The 18,115-nt window shown below is 44.9% G+C and overlaps 2 protein-coding genes across 3 annotated transcripts in view; both read left to right on the forward strand.

Annotated features, from left to right (window-relative positions):
- Positions 1 to 9,276, forward strand: part of LOC116553671 (putative DMBT1-like protein) — a 52,749-nt gene extending 43,473 nt beyond the window's left edge. Inside the window, exons 21-26 of the mRNA XM_032281129.1 lie at positions 242 to 283; positions 3,077 to 3,106; positions 3,614 to 3,767; positions 6,729 to 6,946; positions 7,664 to 7,975; positions 8,763 to 9,276. Coding sequence (XP_032137020.1) covers positions 242 to 283; positions 3,077 to 3,106; positions 3,614 to 3,767; positions 6,729 to 6,946; positions 7,664 to 7,975; positions 8,763 to 8,911 — 905 coding nt within the window. The 3' untranslated portion in view covers positions 8,912 to 9,276. The remainder of the gene's footprint in view (positions 1 to 241; positions 284 to 3,076; positions 3,107 to 3,613; positions 3,768 to 6,728; positions 6,947 to 7,663; positions 7,976 to 8,762) is intronic.
- A 28-nt stretch (positions 9,277 to 9,304) lies between these two features.
- LOC116554064 (putative DMBT1-like protein) lies at positions 9,305 to 17,569 on the forward strand. 2 transcript variants are annotated; one of them, XM_032281910.1, is made up of 7 exons: positions 9,305 to 9,923; positions 10,709 to 10,926; positions 13,521 to 13,625; positions 14,783 to 14,821; positions 15,685 to 15,996; positions 16,572 to 16,595; positions 17,323 to 17,566. In XM_032281910.1, the coding sequence occupies exons 1-7, from the start codon at positions 9,730 to 9,732 to the stop codon at positions 17,418 to 17,420; spliced, it is 990 nt and encodes a 329-aa protein (XP_032137801.1). In that variant the 5' UTR covers positions 9,305 to 9,729; the 3' UTR covers positions 17,421 to 17,566. The 2 variants fall into 2 exon arrangements, with proteins under 2 accessions (XP_032137801.1, XP_032137802.1); XM_032281911.1 differs by lacking the exon at positions 14,783 to 14,821 and having other exon boundaries at positions 16,572 to 16,601; positions 17,323 to 17,569.
- The last annotated feature ends 546 nt before the right edge of the window (positions 17,570 to 18,115 follow it).

Here is an 18,115-nt window from a genome sequence, read left to right on the forward strand (position 1 = left end):
TGCTGAGAGCCTGACTTCATTTTGAGGACAAACACAACAGGGCCACACAATTGGCTGCTCCTGTTCTCTGCTCCTCTCTCAGTTCTGGAGCTGCTTTTCCAGAGTTTAACCATGGCCTTGTTTTTGCTTATATGACACGGGACCTGCCTGCTTGAGACTGCCCTGCACTAGAAAGCCACCATTTCTTTGTCTTCATAGAATGCAATTTAGATTTTTCTAATTTTTTCTTGTATGCATGCAGATGCTGGAGACTGGGCTCCAGTTGTGACTCCTGCACCCCCAGGTAGGTCCAACACTGAATTTCTACTATCTTGGCAAATTTAAAAAGAAATGTAACCTCTGTCCTGACCTAGACACTGGTAGACAATGACTAGGCTGGTGATTCCCAATTCTGGCTGCACACTAGAATCACTCAGAAAGCTTTTGAAATTTCTGGTTTCCAGGCTGCATCCCTGATCTGCCATATTATAGTCTCTGAGGTCACTCTCAGTCATCAGTGATGTTTGTAGCTCCCCGTGTGATTCCAATGTATAGCCAATGTTGAGAACTAGTGCTCAGGCAAGGAGCTAAGCAGCCACGTTTCCCAAATGGAATCACATCCAAAACTGTCTTCTGGTGGCAGAGAAAGGGAGGGCAGGAGGAGAAAGATGGAGAAAGACTGAGTCACTATGGCTGAGAAGGTCAATAGGGAGAAGAGAGAAGGGGAAAGTTTTCCCTCTTAGGGACATGGTTAGAAAATGAAAGTATGCAGGAAAGAAAAGATACATTAAATGCCAGACTGTCTCCCAGTGGGTCAAGAGCAGACTGCTGATGAGAAGTAAACCATTTAGGACTCTTCTGCGGGCCTCCTGGCTTAGCCAACACAGCAGAGTGGACTGGCAACCTACTCAAAGTCAATGTGCAACAGTGACATTCTCCCAAACTCGAGATTTCGAAGCATGTGTGGTCCTGCCTCCTGCAGCCTCCTGCTTCCTGAGGACGGGTTCTCACCTGCCCTCTTCTCTGCTCCCTGGGCCCCTGGGCCCTGCCCAGCCTCTTCCCTGACCCTGCCCAGTGACTACTGCCACATTCTGCCCCCAGAAGGGGCCTGGACACCAGGAAGTTATTGGGGTTAGGGGTGTATTTTGTGGTGTTTAAGAGCCCAACAAGATAGCTGGCATCTGTCCCTGCCCTGGGCTGGCAGAACCATGGCACATTTGCTAGGACGCTCTGTGGAGGTCTCTTGCCCTTTCCAATCCAGGCCCCAACTACATCCCAAAATGGAGACCTCCATTCCTTGGGGGTTGCCCAGATGCCATGGGTTGGGGCAGTAACCTGTAAGAAGGGAAAGTGATTTCCCCATCCCTGGCCAGGGCCCCACATTTCCATTTTGCACTGAGACCCACAAATTATGTAGCTGCTCTGAAGGGGAGGCAGAACACGCAGAACTCTTTCTTGGGTCTAACAAGCAGCCATACTTTCTTTGATTCCCTCTGGCTTTCCTCTTTTTCCCCAGTAAGGAGTCTGTTCTGGCCTGGGCCCTGGGAGGAGGAAAAGACAGCAGGAGGACAGGGAATGGCTTTCAGTTCATCAACAGCTCTAGGCCCAAGTCCTCTTGGAGCCTGGGGCTTCAAACCTCAGAAAGCCTTTCTCTCTTCTCTGCTGTAATATTCATTTTCTGAGGCAGGGATGCATAGCTGGCTGGAAAAGAGAATGAGTCATGGAATTAAGGAAACTATGAAGGAAAATGCTACCACTTATGTCTAAATAGTATCCCATTGTAAGCACAAATCCAAAAAAGCGCTTATTGATAGAACATTGTATACTTACCAAGACACAAAAATATAAGGCTTTTGTCATTTAATGCTCTGAGATAAATATTGCATACCAATCATGTTAACAAAAGAAAATTGATTCTGAGCCACTTTAAGTTAGTGAAAAATGTATTCCCGTGATATACTACACTTCTTCTGGCAAAGGACTAATGACAGGTAAGTTGACTGCATCCATCACCTTCACTGTTCTGCATCTTGCTGGGGTGTTGGCCCAGGAGCAAGACAATGGGGTTAAAGAAGTTCTCAAAGACATCTGACCTGTTTGCTTCAAATTCCTCCCACACCAAACTCTTGGTGTAAAACCCAAACAAATACCAGCACTCCCATGAGTAGGCTTTCATAGCTGCCCTTCCTTCAGCACCTGCCATGCAAGGGGGGATTGAGGACATACATAGAATATAGACATATAGCAGGCCTTCCGTCTCCATGATTCCACATCTGCGTATTCAACCAACTGTGGATCAAAAATATTCAAGAAGAAAAATCAATAGTTATGTCTGTATTAAACATGTGCAGACTTTTTTCTTGTCTTTATTCCCTGGACAATACAGTGTAACAGCCATTTATGTAGTGTTATAATACATTGCATTATGTATTATAAGTAATCCAGAGATGATTTAAAGTATACTGGAGGGTGAGCATAGGTTCTATGCAAATACTCCTATGTTTTATGTGAGACTTGAGCATCTGTGGATCTTGATATTCTTATGGAGTCTTGGAACCAATCCCCTCATGGATACTGAAGGAAAACTGTGTATGCCACATAGAAATCAAAGCCAAGAAGACACGATAAAGGAAAAAGAAGGGACCTTACATACTCATTGGAGCTCCCCATTAAGGTCCATCTTTCTCCAGTGGAATACATATCCAACCTGCCTTGTTCCACCCTGGCTCTCAGCTTTCTGATTTTTATTTTCCTGAATTTCAGCACTTGGTAAATTTCTACAGGCTTAGTGGTATGGTCATAAGCCCAGTGATGTTACTGTTAATTTCTAGTAACTGGTCAACCCAAGAATAACTCTTGGGTTGTGGAACCTAGATATGAGAGAAAACAAGTCATGTAACTGTGTGTGGTTTGTGATTTCCTCATGAATCAGCTGAAAGAAGGACAGAGGCTTCATTCCAGATCAGGGAGAAATGAGTGTTTATACCACTTATTAAAACTCAAGGGTAATAACAGGCTCATTCATTTGTGGTTAAGTATAAGATGGTTTTAGAATGCTAAGCTCTCTCCTGATTTTCTTTGGTTTTGGTGTTTGCAGATACCATTCCTCCAGCCCCTATACCACAAGGTAACTCTTTCACTGAAAGTACAACCTATACAGTATTAGTTGCAGAGAATCATTTTGATAATTCATAAAAGCAGAATGAACTTCTGTGTGCCCTTGTTACCACAGGGGCAATGGGTGGGATGGAGCCCTCAAAATGGGTGGGTTGTCCACATCTGAGCTGAGCTGGTTTGCATGGCAGGAGACTGGAGGGAGCATTAAAGGAGTACAGGCGGCCCCCACTACACACATGCTACATTCATGTGTCCAATCCCATTTCCAGTATCACTCGCAATCAATTATAGGGTCCTGCCTGTGGATGACAGCATGCATGTTCCATCCTCCCTCATGCCCTCTCAGTGGCACAATCACTCATACCAGCCAAGCCACAACTGTGTCTACACCAGCATGATCCCTTCCCATTTAGTGACTTCACTGTTGAGCTTGATGGAATTCTGGATTCCATATCTGGAAAAATGCAACATGTGTGCCTAAAGAAACCAACCATGGGTCTCTCATCTGTTTTTTCAGGAGGAACTAACTCTTGTGGAGGAGTAATCTCAAGTCTATCAGGTTCCTTCTCCAGCCCTTGGTACCCTATAAACTACCCCACCAATGTGGAGTGTGTCTGGGTGATACACGTGGCTGAGAAATTCCACATAGAACTGATGATCCCAAGCCTGAAGTAAGCAACTTTTTCTTTCTCTACTGTTAAGGCCAGTTTAGATTTGAATCCATTCTTTCCTCAATGAGGTGGGCTTTTGTAGGATAAATCCTTTCACATTTTAGGAGAGAATTGCTCTGATTATCTGAGCTATGGGGAGTCTTTTTTTTTCCCATTTATTTATTTTATTGCATTTTAGGTTTTGGGGTACATGTGAAGAACATGCAAAATTGTTGCATAGGAACACACGTGGCAGTGTGATTCGCTGTCTTCCTCCCCATCACCTACATCTGGCATTTCTCCCCTTGCAGTCTTTTAATCACTTAGCTCAACTTCCTGTGCATTGAGAGAACACCCCATGGGCCTCCCTGACACCAGGCCGTTGAGCTGCAGCTTGGACAACCCACACATGAAGACCTCACCCCTTCACTCTTAACCAGTTCCATTTGAGACCCAGGCTTCCTCCTCCATCTGAACTCAGATCTGTTCTTCCTCATCCTCATGGTCTGATCTTCATTCTTCCCTCTGATGCTACACAAATCTGCTTCCTATTCTCTTCAAGAATTTCTATCATATCCTTACTAAGAGTTTTCTTGTATAGATTAAACAGTTCATTCATTCCTCCCATCATGCACTTTGTGCATCCTACTTCTTTTTCCAACCATCACTCATTTTTAAGGAATTTATTCTATTTTAATATATATTTATATGCATGTAGGTATACATACACACACACACATTTTCACATATACATATATATATATATATATATATATATATGAATAACATTTTAACAAAAATATTACTTTTCCTGATAATGTTTAACCCTGGTTTCATCTTGCTATCCTGGGTTGCACCTGGGTCATTCTCTCTTCCTGACTTTGTCCCACAGTATGGCCCAGACCTCTGCTACTGCTTTCCATCTGTCATCATTGGCCACAGCAGTTGAGGCTCTGAATGGTTAAATGCTGCTTTTAAAAATGTAAAATGGTACTCAGTGGAGGAGGGGCTTTACTTGGTGGCTACATAATTTGTGATAGAAAGGACAGAAGCTAATGTCAGGGAGCATTATGAGCAAAATACATTTATCATTCATGCATTCAACATACATTTATTCCTTCATTCAACATACATTTATTTGTCAAAAGCAATGTGAGAAGAGTTGGTACCATGTATTTCAAATCTATGAAATTCACAGTTCTAACGTTTCAGGGCACAGTTTCATTTGATCACTTCTGGGAAATGGTTATTCCAAAAAGTTGTAACAGCCCATGTCCCCATAATGTCAAAGTTATTATTCTAACATAAGTTTCGTACTATAATTTTGGAGTACACAAATTAAGGAGCTGTTTAAAGTGTTGCCCAAAGCCAGACCATACAGGCTGATTTCTGAATTTTGATGTTAAAAGTCTAGATTTATTAAAATTTGCTTTTTTTTTTCTCAGAACATAAAGTTATTATTTACACTAGTGGTTCTCAACTGGAAGTGATTATATACCCCTATGAGACATTTGGTTAGGTCTTGAGACATTTTTTATTGTTCCAATTGGGGGGCACCACTGCCATCAAGTGGGTGGAGGCTGGGGATGCAGCTAAGTGTCCTGCAGTGCACAAGACAGCTCCCCCAACTCCCTGTCCAGAAAAGAGTTATCCAGGACCAAATATCAATAGTGCTGAGATTGAGAAACTCTGATTTACACTGATGCTTTCTTTTTTTTATATAGTTCAGCACCTACAGGACTTTGCTTCCCCCTCAATTTGTAAAAATTTCTATATTTAAAGTATTAGGCAGGAGCGAAAGTAACTGCAGTCTTTGACATTACTGTTAACACTGTTTCATTCTTGCTAATTAAAGCATATTCTGTTTTCTGATGAAATGATTTATCAGGTTGCAGTGTCATCTGTTATTGCAACAGTATTGTCACCTTACACACAAATTCAGTCACTTACTTTAAAAAAATTAAAATGGGTTATTTTGAGGCACTTGGCTTTCACTTCACTGGAACAGATGTGTTCTGCAATAAGCAGATTTTCAAATCCCGTATTTAGTTCGTATACAACTGTAATTATGTCTATCTTGTATATATTATACAATGAGAATTCATCATGTAGGCATCAAAGGCTACTTACTATTGTTTAAATGCAAATATGTATATCTCATACTTTTATCATATTGGATCAGTGTTGATGTTCTTTCACCATATATTTATTGAGCCTCCACTCAATTTATTGAGCAGGTCCTAGACTAGAAATAGGCTCATAGTGCCAACCAAGACAGACAAGATCTCTAGCCTCACAGAGTTTATATTCTAGATGAGGAGACAAATGGTACTCAAATCAACCAATACCTCAGTGGACAATTTCAACTAGTGATAAGTTGAAAAATTCTATGAGGAAAAAAGATACCATCACAATAATGGGATAGAAAACAAAGAAGGAGAAGACAGCAGTAGGTGGGATGGCCAGGGTCAGCTTCTCTGATCATCCAGGTTGGATGAAACATGTTATAAAACACTTGGTTTGAACAGGGCAGGACAGGGCATTGGTGGGAGGAGTCAATAGACCCTTGGAGCTCTTACAGCTGTCACCGTTTCTCCCTGTTCTGGGTCTTCTGGAGAATTTTACCCAGTGAGACATTGTTAGACTTTTGCCATCACCCCCAAAGAGTGGTGATATTTGAATTAAAGAGTTGGGGGACATTCAGGAGACACTTGGTAGAAAGAAAGAGGGAAGGAGAGACTGAAAGTCAGAATGGCAGGTGGAAAGCTACTGAAATAGACTAGGTGGAAAATGAGAGCCCACCAGACCTGGGGCAGTCCCAGCAGGAAAGGACAGGAGGGTGGATTCAGTAGGTCAAATGATGAGTGGGGGGTATAGCAGTGATGACTGCAGTTTCTGGCTGGATGCTATGCAAAAGATGACTCCATCTAAATCATTTTACCGATTTCCTTGGAGATGTTAACTTTGCCTTCATGTCCTCAGATTAGAGGACATCTATGGGTGTCCTTACGACTTTATTGAACTGTTCGATGGACCACAGGCTGCCTCACTGTCCATGGGCCGGTTTTGTGCTGGGGCAGAGCTCTCGTTTCTCTCTTCTTCAAATATCATGACTGCAGTGTTCAGAAGTGACCCCATCATCACCAACACAGGGTTTTATGCTCTGTACAACACAGTTCAGCAAGATGAAAGGGAGAGCGGTATGTACCCTAACACACACACCTTGGGAGTTAGGTCTGATTTATGCTATTGCTCTTTAAAAAAGAAGATGCTTTCTAAATCTGACCTTCATTAATGACATCTGGAGTGACATCCATGCCGACACTAAAAGCCCCCAACCTCACTCTCACCCCTCTCTGCTACTCTCTGTCACTTTTCTCCAGCAAAGCATCCTGGCTGAAGAAACAGATGGCCTGAAATCACATAGTTTGCATTGACTGTGTGTGTAGATGGATACAAAAGAAAGCCTCCTTCTGCAAAGAAGTAAAGGAAAATGCAATAGAAAAATCATTCTGGCACAAAACTATCTCAACTAGCCACCTGCTTCAAGCTGAATTTAATATGAAAACCATCTAGAACACTTAGAGAGCTCTTAGGTTCTGCAGCAGGATCTGAGGAACACTTTAAAGTTCCCAATGGCTTATGCTTAGGGTGACCATGTAATTTATCCTCCACCTGGAATACTTTTGACAGCTTAAGAAGAACTCTAAGATACTTAACAGGTATTAATTGATCTATGACATTCATAAACAAGGACTATTCCAGGCAAATCAGAACCCAGGGCCACCCTGCCTAGAGCCCAACAGCCTAATACAGGAATAGGTGTCTGAGTGCTAGATAACATTTTCTATTTGCAGAAGTCCTAGAGTCTGGAGACATTACCACAGTTCAGAAGGCCCCATTTGCTTTTCCCCCAGGTATGTCCCTGCGATTGGTGAATGGCAGCCACAGGTGTGAGGGCCGGGTGGAGGTCTCCTACAATGGCACCTGGGGCACGGTGTGCGATGACAGCTGGGACCTGACGGACGCCAGGGTGGTGTGCCAGCAACTCGGCTGTGGTGAGGCCCTGTCAGCCCTGTCTCAGAGCTACTTTGATGGTGGCACTGGCCACATCATTCTGGATGACGTGCAGTGCACAGGAAGTGAAGCCAAGGTGTGGCAATGCATGCACAAAGGGTGGTTCTCCCATAACTGCGGACACCACGAAGATGCTAGCGTCATCTGCTCAGGTGAGCACCTGGGGGCACAAAGCACCCAGGGAGAGAGTCTCCCCACCAGCCATCTCTGGGAAGGGAGATGTCAACAGCAGCAGGCAGTAACTCAGAAATGAGCCCTGGGCTTCAATCCAACAGCTTAGGTAAATTTGCTTAAGAGTTAGTGTTCTTTCACTTAAAGTGTTGCACCTGTTCGAGATCCCACCTGAAAAGTTGTGGTAATTAAATAGAGGGTTTGCCATCAGCCATCCTATTCCAGCAATGATAAGCCGTGGTGCTGGTGACAACCAGCACCTGACTGCGAATAGTAGCTGATGTACAAGTGCTGAACCCATGCCAGGCTCTATGCTAAAACTGGTGCATTCTTATTCTCATTTAATCTCTACCACTACTAATAAAGTAGACTATTAGCATCCTTATTGTACTGATGCAGCCACAAAGGCATATCCAAGATCACACACAGGTCCGGACTATGTAAGTATCACACCTCCCCGAGGTACTGTGTTAAAGACAACTCAGCTCTGTGTCTAAAGCTCAATCAGCCCAATAACTGACCAAAGCAAATAAATACCAGGTTTCACTTGCACCATCATGAGACTAAAGAGGAAAGTATGCTACCTTCCCCCGTGGGCACTGCTATAGGCTGCCAATCTTGTAACCAACATTGATGGGTTTTGATACTACATTCCCAACTGCCCAGAAAAGAACATGTTTGATCCTGAAAAAAGAACCCAATATTTGTATGAGTTATGTAACCGCCTTACTCAATCCATCTCTCATTCTTTCTTCTGTCTTTGAATAGGTGTTGATGGCAAACCAAACGTAGAACGAACAGGTATGGCTTTTCTATACAGTTCTACCTGTTGCCAGGTCCCTCACGTGGTGAATCCTGGTGACACTTACATCCTGAGGTTGGGACCCCATCCAGTTAAATTCTCTGTTGCTAAATAAAAAGAGCAATGCAGCCCAGTAGAGTTGACAAAATGGTGAGGCCATGGGACAGTCGAGGACAACGGAATGGTAGGAGGGAGGGAGAGTTCAGATTCAACAGGAATGCAATCCCTGGTCATTCAGTATCTGCTGTGAGGAGAGGGGTAACTGCTTGTAGGGATGTTTACACTGTAGGATGCTGGAGGGAAAAAAAAGACATCCCAGGTCAGCCCTCAACAAGTTTATCTAATGACACTCATCCATGCATGGAGTGTGCAAGTGTCTGAACCCTGGAGGAGCCAGAGGCATCTCTGTCCCTTGGGCCACAGAGAAATCACAGCTTTATAGTGTCAGTGTTTCTGAGTATTTTCAAGGAACATTCTGGATAAAAGTCCTTGCTCACAGTGTCACATTCCTCACCAAATCCAGTATTTCCGCTGTAAATTGGATATCTTAAGCTATTTTGGTGTTGATTTCAGCTGAGATTTGCATACAGTACAACCAGGAGTTTTCTAACACCAGCTGTTTTATAACATGCGATGCTGAGAAAGGGTGCTGTGGTCTCATTGTCTTTGCTCCTGTATCATTGACACTACAAGCTTAGATCTATTGGGCACATAGGTTCACAGAGCCCTTTCAACCATATGTCACATCACTTGCTCCTCACGAAAACACATTTGACCATCTTCATTGCCCACAGGACAGCACTGGGAGCTCAGGGTACTCTCTGAAGTCAACCTTTCCAGCTATCAGCCAAAACAGCCCCTAGAACAAGTCTTCCTTACCTCTGTCCTCACTCTGTCCCCTCTTGAACCCCCTGAAAACACAGGCACCAGTAAATGCCCACTTTTGATGGGTTTTCTTCACTGTTTGTTACAGATGAAAATTTCCACTGTGGCGGTTTGCTCACAAATAATTCAGGCTCCTTCTCCAGTCCTTGGTATCCTAAAAATTACCCCACAAATGTGGTGTGCACTTGGGACATAGAAGCAGATGTTGGGGCTCATGTGAGACTTACGTTCGAAGTGGTGAAGTGAGTAAATATTTCCTACCTTTGCTTTCCTCTTGATTCAGTTATGCACTCCAGTTTTACTACCTCCCTCCCCTTTCCTTCCTAAAAAAAAAAATCCATATTTAATTTTCAAAAGTACACTAGGCGTTGAGGGCCCATTTTGTAATATTGAATAAAACTTTAAATGCACAGATCTTTTCACCCAGCAATTCCAGTTCCAGGAATTTGGTCTACAGATAAAGTCTCATGTGCACTGAGGATAATCATGGCACATTCTCATGGTAGCAATAGATTGGCAACAGTCTAATTGTCCATCCATAGGGAATTAGTTAAACAGATTTTAGTACATCCACATATTGCTGTACACTCACAGTATGTATTGCTGTGGAATGAGCTGTAAGGAAGCCATTTGTGCATAGGCTATTTCTGGAAGGAATACACAGAAACCATTCACTGAAGCTGCTTGTAGGAAGGGGAGTGAAGTAAGAGGGGACCAGTAGTTAAAGCTGGAAGAACATTTTACTTTTCACCATATGCCTATCAATACCACTTAAATTCTATCCCACGTGTTTATAATACATATTAGAAAATACCATCGAAGTAAAACTTTAAACATTAAAAGATTTTTAGAAATAGGAGGATACTTACTACCCACGTCAATAGGGTCATTATCTCCTGCAACCTGTTTGAAGAGATGTAGGTTTCAGAAAGTTTTTCCTGATCACTTCCTGAACCAATCCGGGCAGTGCTTACTGGGAAGAAAGCCCCAGTGGACCGATTCTGAATGATACTGTTTTACTTCACAGAATGGAAGATTTCTATGGTTGTCCATACGACTTCGTTGAAATCTTTGATGGCCCACAAAGTGAACCTTTTTTGCTAGGGAGATTCTGTTCCAGGAAGATCCCAATATTTACCTCCTCCTACAACCACATGTCAGTGGTATTCCATAGCGATGCTATCATCACCAACATCGGCTTCTATGCATCTTATGAGTCTCTTGTGCAAGATGAAAATGATATCGGTAAGTCCTGAAATCGTTTCAGCCCCCGGCCCTGTGTGGTGATGATGGCGAAGCTGAACAGCTGCCTCAGTCAGCTGGGCACTAGGGATTTGAAAGGGGTTTCCCAAGCTTCTTAGTTTATTTCCAGGATAAGGCTTGGAGAAGCTGATAGAACACACAGCACTGCCCTACAATAACACATCACGTGCATCTTTGGATGACAGAGGTACTTCACACTATGCTGAGAAAGACACTGGACCTACCCTGTCTTGGAGGCTGTTTTATTCAAAACCATGTGCCACTTCCTTTCACCTGGTCTAAAGAACATTATTCTACACTAAGAGCAGCAACAGCGTTTGCATGCTTGGTGATTTTCACTTTACACAAGACTTCAGGGGCTCTCTTTGGCCTCTATGAAGTAGATAATCTGGTCGGGGGAAAAGGCTTTTAAAAACACCCCACACACAGGCAAAAAAAAAAAAAATCACCATGATGTGAGAGGTCAAACCTGAAGCACCTTTGCAGCCAGCTTTAACCAGCAATGGTTCCCTCCCCAAGAAGGAGGGGGAGCCCTCAAAGCTCGACAGCTCTAAGGAAATGCCCACATTCCTCTGCAACACAGCAGCAAAGGGGAAACCCTTGGGTAGTGACCGGCCTGTCTGTCTTTCCCAGATGTGGCTCTCAGGCTGACCAACGGCAGCCACCCATGCGAGGGCCGTGTGGAGCTGCACTACCACGGCAGCTGGGGCACAGTGTGTGACGATAGCTGGGACCTGCGCGATGCCCAGGTGGTGTGCAGGCAGCTGGACTGCGGCGAGGCGGTAGCAGCCCTGGGGCAGGCACATTTCTCAAGAGGCCAGGGCCCCATTGCTCTGGATGATGTTGGGTGCATGGGGACAGAAACCAGGCTGTGGCAGTGCCTACACAGCGACTGGCTCACCCACAACTGTGGTCACCATGAGGATGCCAGCGTCATCTGCTCAGGTGGGCCCTGATTCTGAGCTAATGATGTTCCCTCTGTCTCCATGAGCCTCCGCCCCACTGTACTCAGAGCCATGGGGAAATCCCAGACAGTCCCCAAGCCACTATTCCCCAAGCAGCGGCCACTCAGGTCCCCTGCATGATCCCAGCCATTACCCACCTATGGCTCTCACTGTATTTTCTTAATACTTTCTCTTAACTTGACTCTTCATTTTTTACTTAAGTGAATTCGCTTTACAAGGGAATTTGATATCACACCAAAAATGGAGAACTAGGACCACTTGCCACACCTAGGAGGTTAGCAAACAGTGAACATAAAACAATGTTTAAAATGTCCAAAAATTAAACAGTGAACATTCTAATCTAATCAATTCACACCCATGCATATCTGAAAATATCCTTGACCAGAGTGAAATTAAATGTGAACTTTTAGATTTTAACACAATAAATATGCAACTATTAAAACAGAAGATACTGCACCTCAAACTAACTCATATCCCACCAATGATGAGTTACACCTTTGGGAACCATCTCTTGGATCCCTTCATTTTAAGGTCAACCTTGAGAACTTTTCTAATGGCTGGGAGCCCAGGTTCTAGCCCAGAGCTCTTATTCCTCAGTTTTATTTTGATTGACTTTTGGCAAATAAATTCAGTAGTTGGAGTCAAAAATTCCCACCTATCTCTGCATCCTTATGGGTTTGGCTGGGAAGAGGAAAACTGACTTATCATCTAGACCTGGCAGCATCCTCCTGAGATAGGATGAAGGAGCAAGAAGCAAGTGACGTTACTGGAACATTCTGAGCAGAAGAGGTCAAGGGACAGAATCAATGCTCTGAGCAAAATAGAAGCTGGTGCCGCATGCCAACTGACATCAAAGGACAGGGCTGGGGCTATAAGGGCCATGGGGTTTGGAACCAGGGCCTTGGGCAGATTATGGGAATGGGTCATAGGTGCCTGGATGGACCACCAAGCAGAAGCTCTGAGCTTTTTTTCATCCTAGCCCTGAGCTCCTGCTCCCAGCTCCACAGCCCATTCAGGGGCCTTTTGGCTCCCTCCCTGCACTGAGGTCACTGGCGTATGTCCTGGAGATAAATGCGGTTCTGCCCTTTATGAGCTGACACTTACTCCCAGGCAAGACTCACACATATACCCAGGAAGAATTACAAAACCAAACTGACTAGCAAAACAAATGCTCCACACCAGGGGCCATCCCTGGAGCCCCAGTTTGCTAAAAATGAAAAAGGTAGGAAGGAAGGGAGGGAAGAGGAGAGAAGGGAAGTGAAGAAAAAGGGAAGGGAGGGGGCGGGAGGGGAGGAGAGGAAAGGAAAGGGAGGAAGGGAAGGAGTGGGAGAGAAGAAGGGAAGGAAGGAAGGAGAGAGAGGGAGAGGAAGAGAGAGAGGGAAAAGGAGAAGAAAGAAAGGGAAGAAGAAAGAACAAGAAGGATGAAGGGAAGGAGATGACGTCGCAGCGTCTGGCAACAGGACAGACACAAACTCGGTGATCCAGGACATCTGGTGGTTGTAACCAAAGTAACTCAGGGCCATTTTTAGATGCCAGATTGTATGCAGTTTCTCCCCAAAACAAGACGTGGTACCTTTCTGACTGAAGTAAGCAAGCCTACCTCTCTTTCAGGTTTAGGTGGACTGAAGGGAGATGAGCTCCCCATGCTGTCTATGCCTTCCACTGCCTCTCTGCCTTACCTAGCAGCATCTGCTGCTGTGAGTTACCCAACCTCAGGTAATTTTGGTTGTTTTGAATTGATGAGCTGTAACTTGCCCTAGCAAAGCCCCCCTAAGCAGTAGGGTAGTTACTTAGGATCCAAATGCCCTAGGCTTATCTTCCCAACCTCTTCATTTACTGGCTGTGAGGCCTCTAACAAATCTCTGAGTTGCTTCCTGCCTCCATTTTCTCCTCTGGATGAGGATGAGGAAATCCAGGGGATTTCACTTTGTGAATATCCAGTCCAGGGCTTGCCCTGCAGTGGGCGGGGCATATGACGTCAGACACTCTCTGTGACCCTCACCTGGTCCAAGGTCAGAGCCCGGCAGGGGTTTATCTCTGGGTACTGCCCTCTACTTGACAGAATTGTTAAGAATGGAAAAGCTGAAAGCATCACATTATAGTTTGCTCCCAGCTCTATTTGGCCAGTGGTCTTTACAGTTCCAGCTCAATTCAGCCAGCAGCTCTTCCAGGACAGGTCCTTAGAAGAGTAAAGTACAACATGCAGAGAGAAGCCGGGAAAGAGAGAAATTACACCAAGCATTTAGAAGCAGCACCAGGTAGCTTATACTGAACAACAGAGGTCCCCAAAGGATGCTTTTTTGAATTTAAAATATATCTATAGGCCAGGCACGGTCATTCACGCCTGTAATTCCAGCACGTTGGGAGGCCAAGGTTTGCCGATCACCTTAGGTCAGGAGTTTGAGACCAGCCTGGCCAACATGGAGAAACCTCATCTCTACTAAAAATACAAAAATTAGCTAGGCATGGTGGCGGGTGCCTGTAATCCCAGCTACTCTGGAGGCTGAGGCAGGAGAATGACTTGAACCTGGGAGGTGGAAGTTGCAGTGAGCTGAGATCACGCCACTGCATTCCAGCCTGAGCAACAGAGTGAGACTTCATCTCCAAAAAAATGAAAATTAAAAATTAAATAAAATATATGTATTAAAAAATCAGCCACCAAGCCATGGTTTTCTCAAGCTTATATTTCCTAACACTCCAGTTGGGTGGTGGAAGGAATACTGCCCCCAGAAAAAGGGCATGAGAAGGAAATCCCATCAAGAATCAGAAACTGTCTGCAGATAATCCACAGGGTGGGCAGCCCACCCACAACGGGCTGAAAGTTCAATGTTTGATGCTCACCCAAGACGTTGTATAATTTTCTCCTTTTGCAGCATCTTTTTCAAAGCCAACAGAGGTGTCCACATTGACAGGTAACCCTTTCTTCTCACTTCACTGGGCCTCCCTCTATGGAGTTTTAGTTCACAATCATCCCAGCACCATGGGAGGAAGCGTCCAGACTTCCACCCTCCTCCATGGCCTCAGGCTGCCCAGGAAAGGGCTGCCAATGTCCAGGTTCACCTGGAAAATCTGTGATTGGAGAGTGACAGGAAAGAAGAGGCTGTGAGATGTAAGCATGGCTTTTAGGGTCTGATTTGGAAGGGGCCCCCAGGAAGGCCAGGTTGCCTGCTTACCCCACATCTTCACACATCCCCACCTGTGGGGTCACCTTGTCTGTGTTCCAAGCACAGCCAGCTTCTGCTCCCTTTTGTAACGCTGTCCTTTGAACATAGGGGGGGCAGCCTGCAGTGATGGCTCTTTCCAGTCCCTGGAATGTCTTCACATGTAGATAACTGACTGATCCCAGGAACAACAGAGATGGGAGCTACTCTTACTGTCTTTTGATCAACGTGTGCAAGGGCACACAGGAACTTACACACACATACACATACACACACACACACACACACACACACACAGTGTATGCATGACAGCTTCTTGTGAAAAATCCAACACACCCTGTGGAGGTTAGAAACCAAGACTTCACCACACCCAGGGAAAGAACAGCTATGCCATGGGGCAGGCCAGGTCCAGCCAATGGCAAGGAATAACCATTTCTTAACCAACTGCAAAAACTACATGGAGCAGTACCAAGGCAAACTTGAACAAAATGAAATAAAGAAGGGAGTGAATTCATGATCCTCAATTGTCAGTGCACAATTCCCAGGAAATGGTGGCTTCTCTGGTGGTCTTTGTGGATGAGATTCGTGAGGTTGTTCTTTGTGATGTCCACAAGGTCTGGAACTGCGGCTGGTGAACGGGTCCAGCAGATGTGAGGGCCGAGTTGAACTCTACCACGCCAATGTCTGGGGCACTGTGTGTGATGACAACTGGTCCATAGAGGATGCCCACGTGGTCTGCAGGCAGCTGGGCTGTGGCCTGGCTGTTTCTGCCCTCCCAGGAGCCAGCTTCAGCCCTGGGTCAGGCAGCATCCTCCTTGATGATGTCAACTGCACGGGAACAGAGTCATCCCTGGGGCAGTGCCCTCACAGCGGTTGGTTCACCCACAACTGTGGACATCATGAAGATGCTGGTGTCATCTGCTCAGGTGAGTGAAGGTCCCTCCTGGGCCAGTTTTGCAGCTGCCTGAACCAAGCCCAAGATCCTCAGATAGAGTCTGGAAATGCCCCTGTGCCTTAAAACTTTCCCCAGGTGTAGGACAGTGGATTTCTGCTCAGACTCTGGAAAATACACCCAGCTATTCAATACATAGGAGGGTCCCATTCAACTTGAGCACCTGCAAAGTTCAATCAATTGCAAAAGAAAGAAAATCATGGAATTTATTTCACGGAATTATTGGGAGGTTTAATTGAGGCAACCCACATAGAACATTTAGTCAAGCATCTGACAAACCATAAATAGACAAAAATATTACCATTTTGTTGTTATGTTAGTTACTAAGGCAAATTTTATCAGCATCACAGCCTCAAAGTTTGTAGCCAGGTTAGACAACACGCAACCCTCACCTGGCTGTATAAACACAGATGGGACAGCCCTAGATGCTTAAGACTGATTTGTGCCAAGCTTCCCTGAGTCACATTTAAACAGAAACAATGATCTTTGAACCACTCTACCATTCCAGTTTCTGTTATTAAACCACCCTCATTTCCTTTATCTCTGCAGATTCTGCAGCTGCTCGACATCCAGGTATCTGTCAGTTTATGTCCATTTTACTTGCTGGCTGGTGGCTAGCCGTTACCTCTACTTGGTCTCTGGACCCCAGACTATGCTGGGTCTCCCTTCTGAGCTTTAACTTTCCTTGACAATGCTCTGAGCTTCGGACCCTTCCACTCTCCCAGAAGGCAAAGACCCAGGGCTGTTTCCCATTCCCTAGGCTGGTGTCAGTAGGTTGATATGTCATCTCTTCCACAGACAAGAGCATTTCAACAGGACTCTAAGAAACTAGCTCTAGAACCAAAGGGTTGGTTCATGCAATGGAGGCCATGGCAATCCAGAGATGGCAGGAGGGCATAGGGGAAGGAGGCCTGGGGCAGAAGGGCAGAGGGGCAGGAGAGCCTGGGGGCAGGAGGGCCCAGGGACAGGAGCTGACCCTCTACCTGCAGCGCCACCTGGATCTCAGCAGCTGCTGCTGAACTGTATGGTTCTGACAAGGCACCACTGCCTACGGGGCCATATCTTCACAATCCCAACATGAATTTTGTTTCTTTTATTTTCATATTCTTAATCAGAATAATATACACCCCTGGATGAGGTAGAATCACATTTTAAATGTAACTATTAGATTACAGCCTGGATAGTGTTGATTAAAGGCAGACTCAAACGTGATTTAGATGGTACTTGAAAAGAGTATGAAATATCATTGTGCATGTTTGGAATGTAATTATGGTAACTATTTTTCTTTTTTACGCCATAGTTTCTTCAACTTCTGGGGAGCATTCACGCATTTTTCATTTAACAGATACTTTCCCCATTCTTATGTTTTGCAACTGTTTTTCTGAGGCTGAGATCTGACCATTTGTGACTATTGGAAATGCAGCAAATGTGATTTCCCTGGCCCTTGTGCTGTGTGCAATCAGAGCTGTGCTCATGAGAGGCAAGCTGGTGACATGGAAGATTCTCGTGGAGTAGAAACCTTTCCAAGGAGAGAGCCCGCTCAGCCACCACCCTTGGCGGCAGCAGCAGCAGGCCACTGCTCCTGCAGGTCCTTCTACAGGGGCCTCAGGAACCAGCCCCAGTCCCTGGGGATGCAGATCCTGAGAGTTAGCTTCATTTGCTTTGGGCACAGGGGTCAGTTTCACTTGGCCAATTTCTTACTTGCTTGTCAGAATGATGTTCTGTCTTTTGCTGCTTGGTATTCTAATCCCAACGACCTCCATCATTTCTCAATCAATATTTTACAATTTTCTAAATTCAAGTAAAGCAAAACTAATTTTATACCAAGAATTCATAATGTTCTTGGGGAAACCTGAGTTAGAAATGCAAAATCTGAGCTCCAACCATTCGACTGCATTTCTTGGAATTTTTAGAAAAACCTCCTGGAAAATGATACCCATTTTTTTTAAATCTGAAGACTTAGTGTTCAGTGTTTCAAACAGTCATGGTGTGTCAGCATAAAAACTCTGAGTCCAGTTGGCATCAAATGTTCACCTTCCTTCTTTGTAGCCTCAAATCTCCCAAGTGATCATCAATGATACTACCCTGGCAAA

The sequence above is a fragment of the Sapajus apella genome, unplaced genomic scaffold (genome assembly GCF_009761245.1).
Source record: "Sapajus apella isolate SASKATOON/1434 unplaced genomic scaffold, GSC_monkey_1.0 scaffold13, whole genome shotgun sequence".
NCBI lineage: Eukaryota > Metazoa > Chordata > Mammalia > Primates > Cebidae > Sapajus > Sapajus apella.

Coding starts and splice junctions, on each gene's coding strand:
- LOC116554064 (XM_032281910.1), top strand. CDS start 9,730: ATGCCCACTTTTGATGGGTTTTCTTCACTGTTTGTTACAGATGAAAAT. Junction 9,924..10,708: donor CTTACGTTCGAAGTGGTGAA/GTGAGTAAATAT, acceptor TTTACTTCACAG/AATGGAAGATTTCTATGGTT. Junction 13,626..14,782: donor TGTGAGTTACCCAACCTCAG/GTAATTTTGGTT, acceptor CTCCTTTTGCAG/CATCTTTTTCAAAGCCAACA.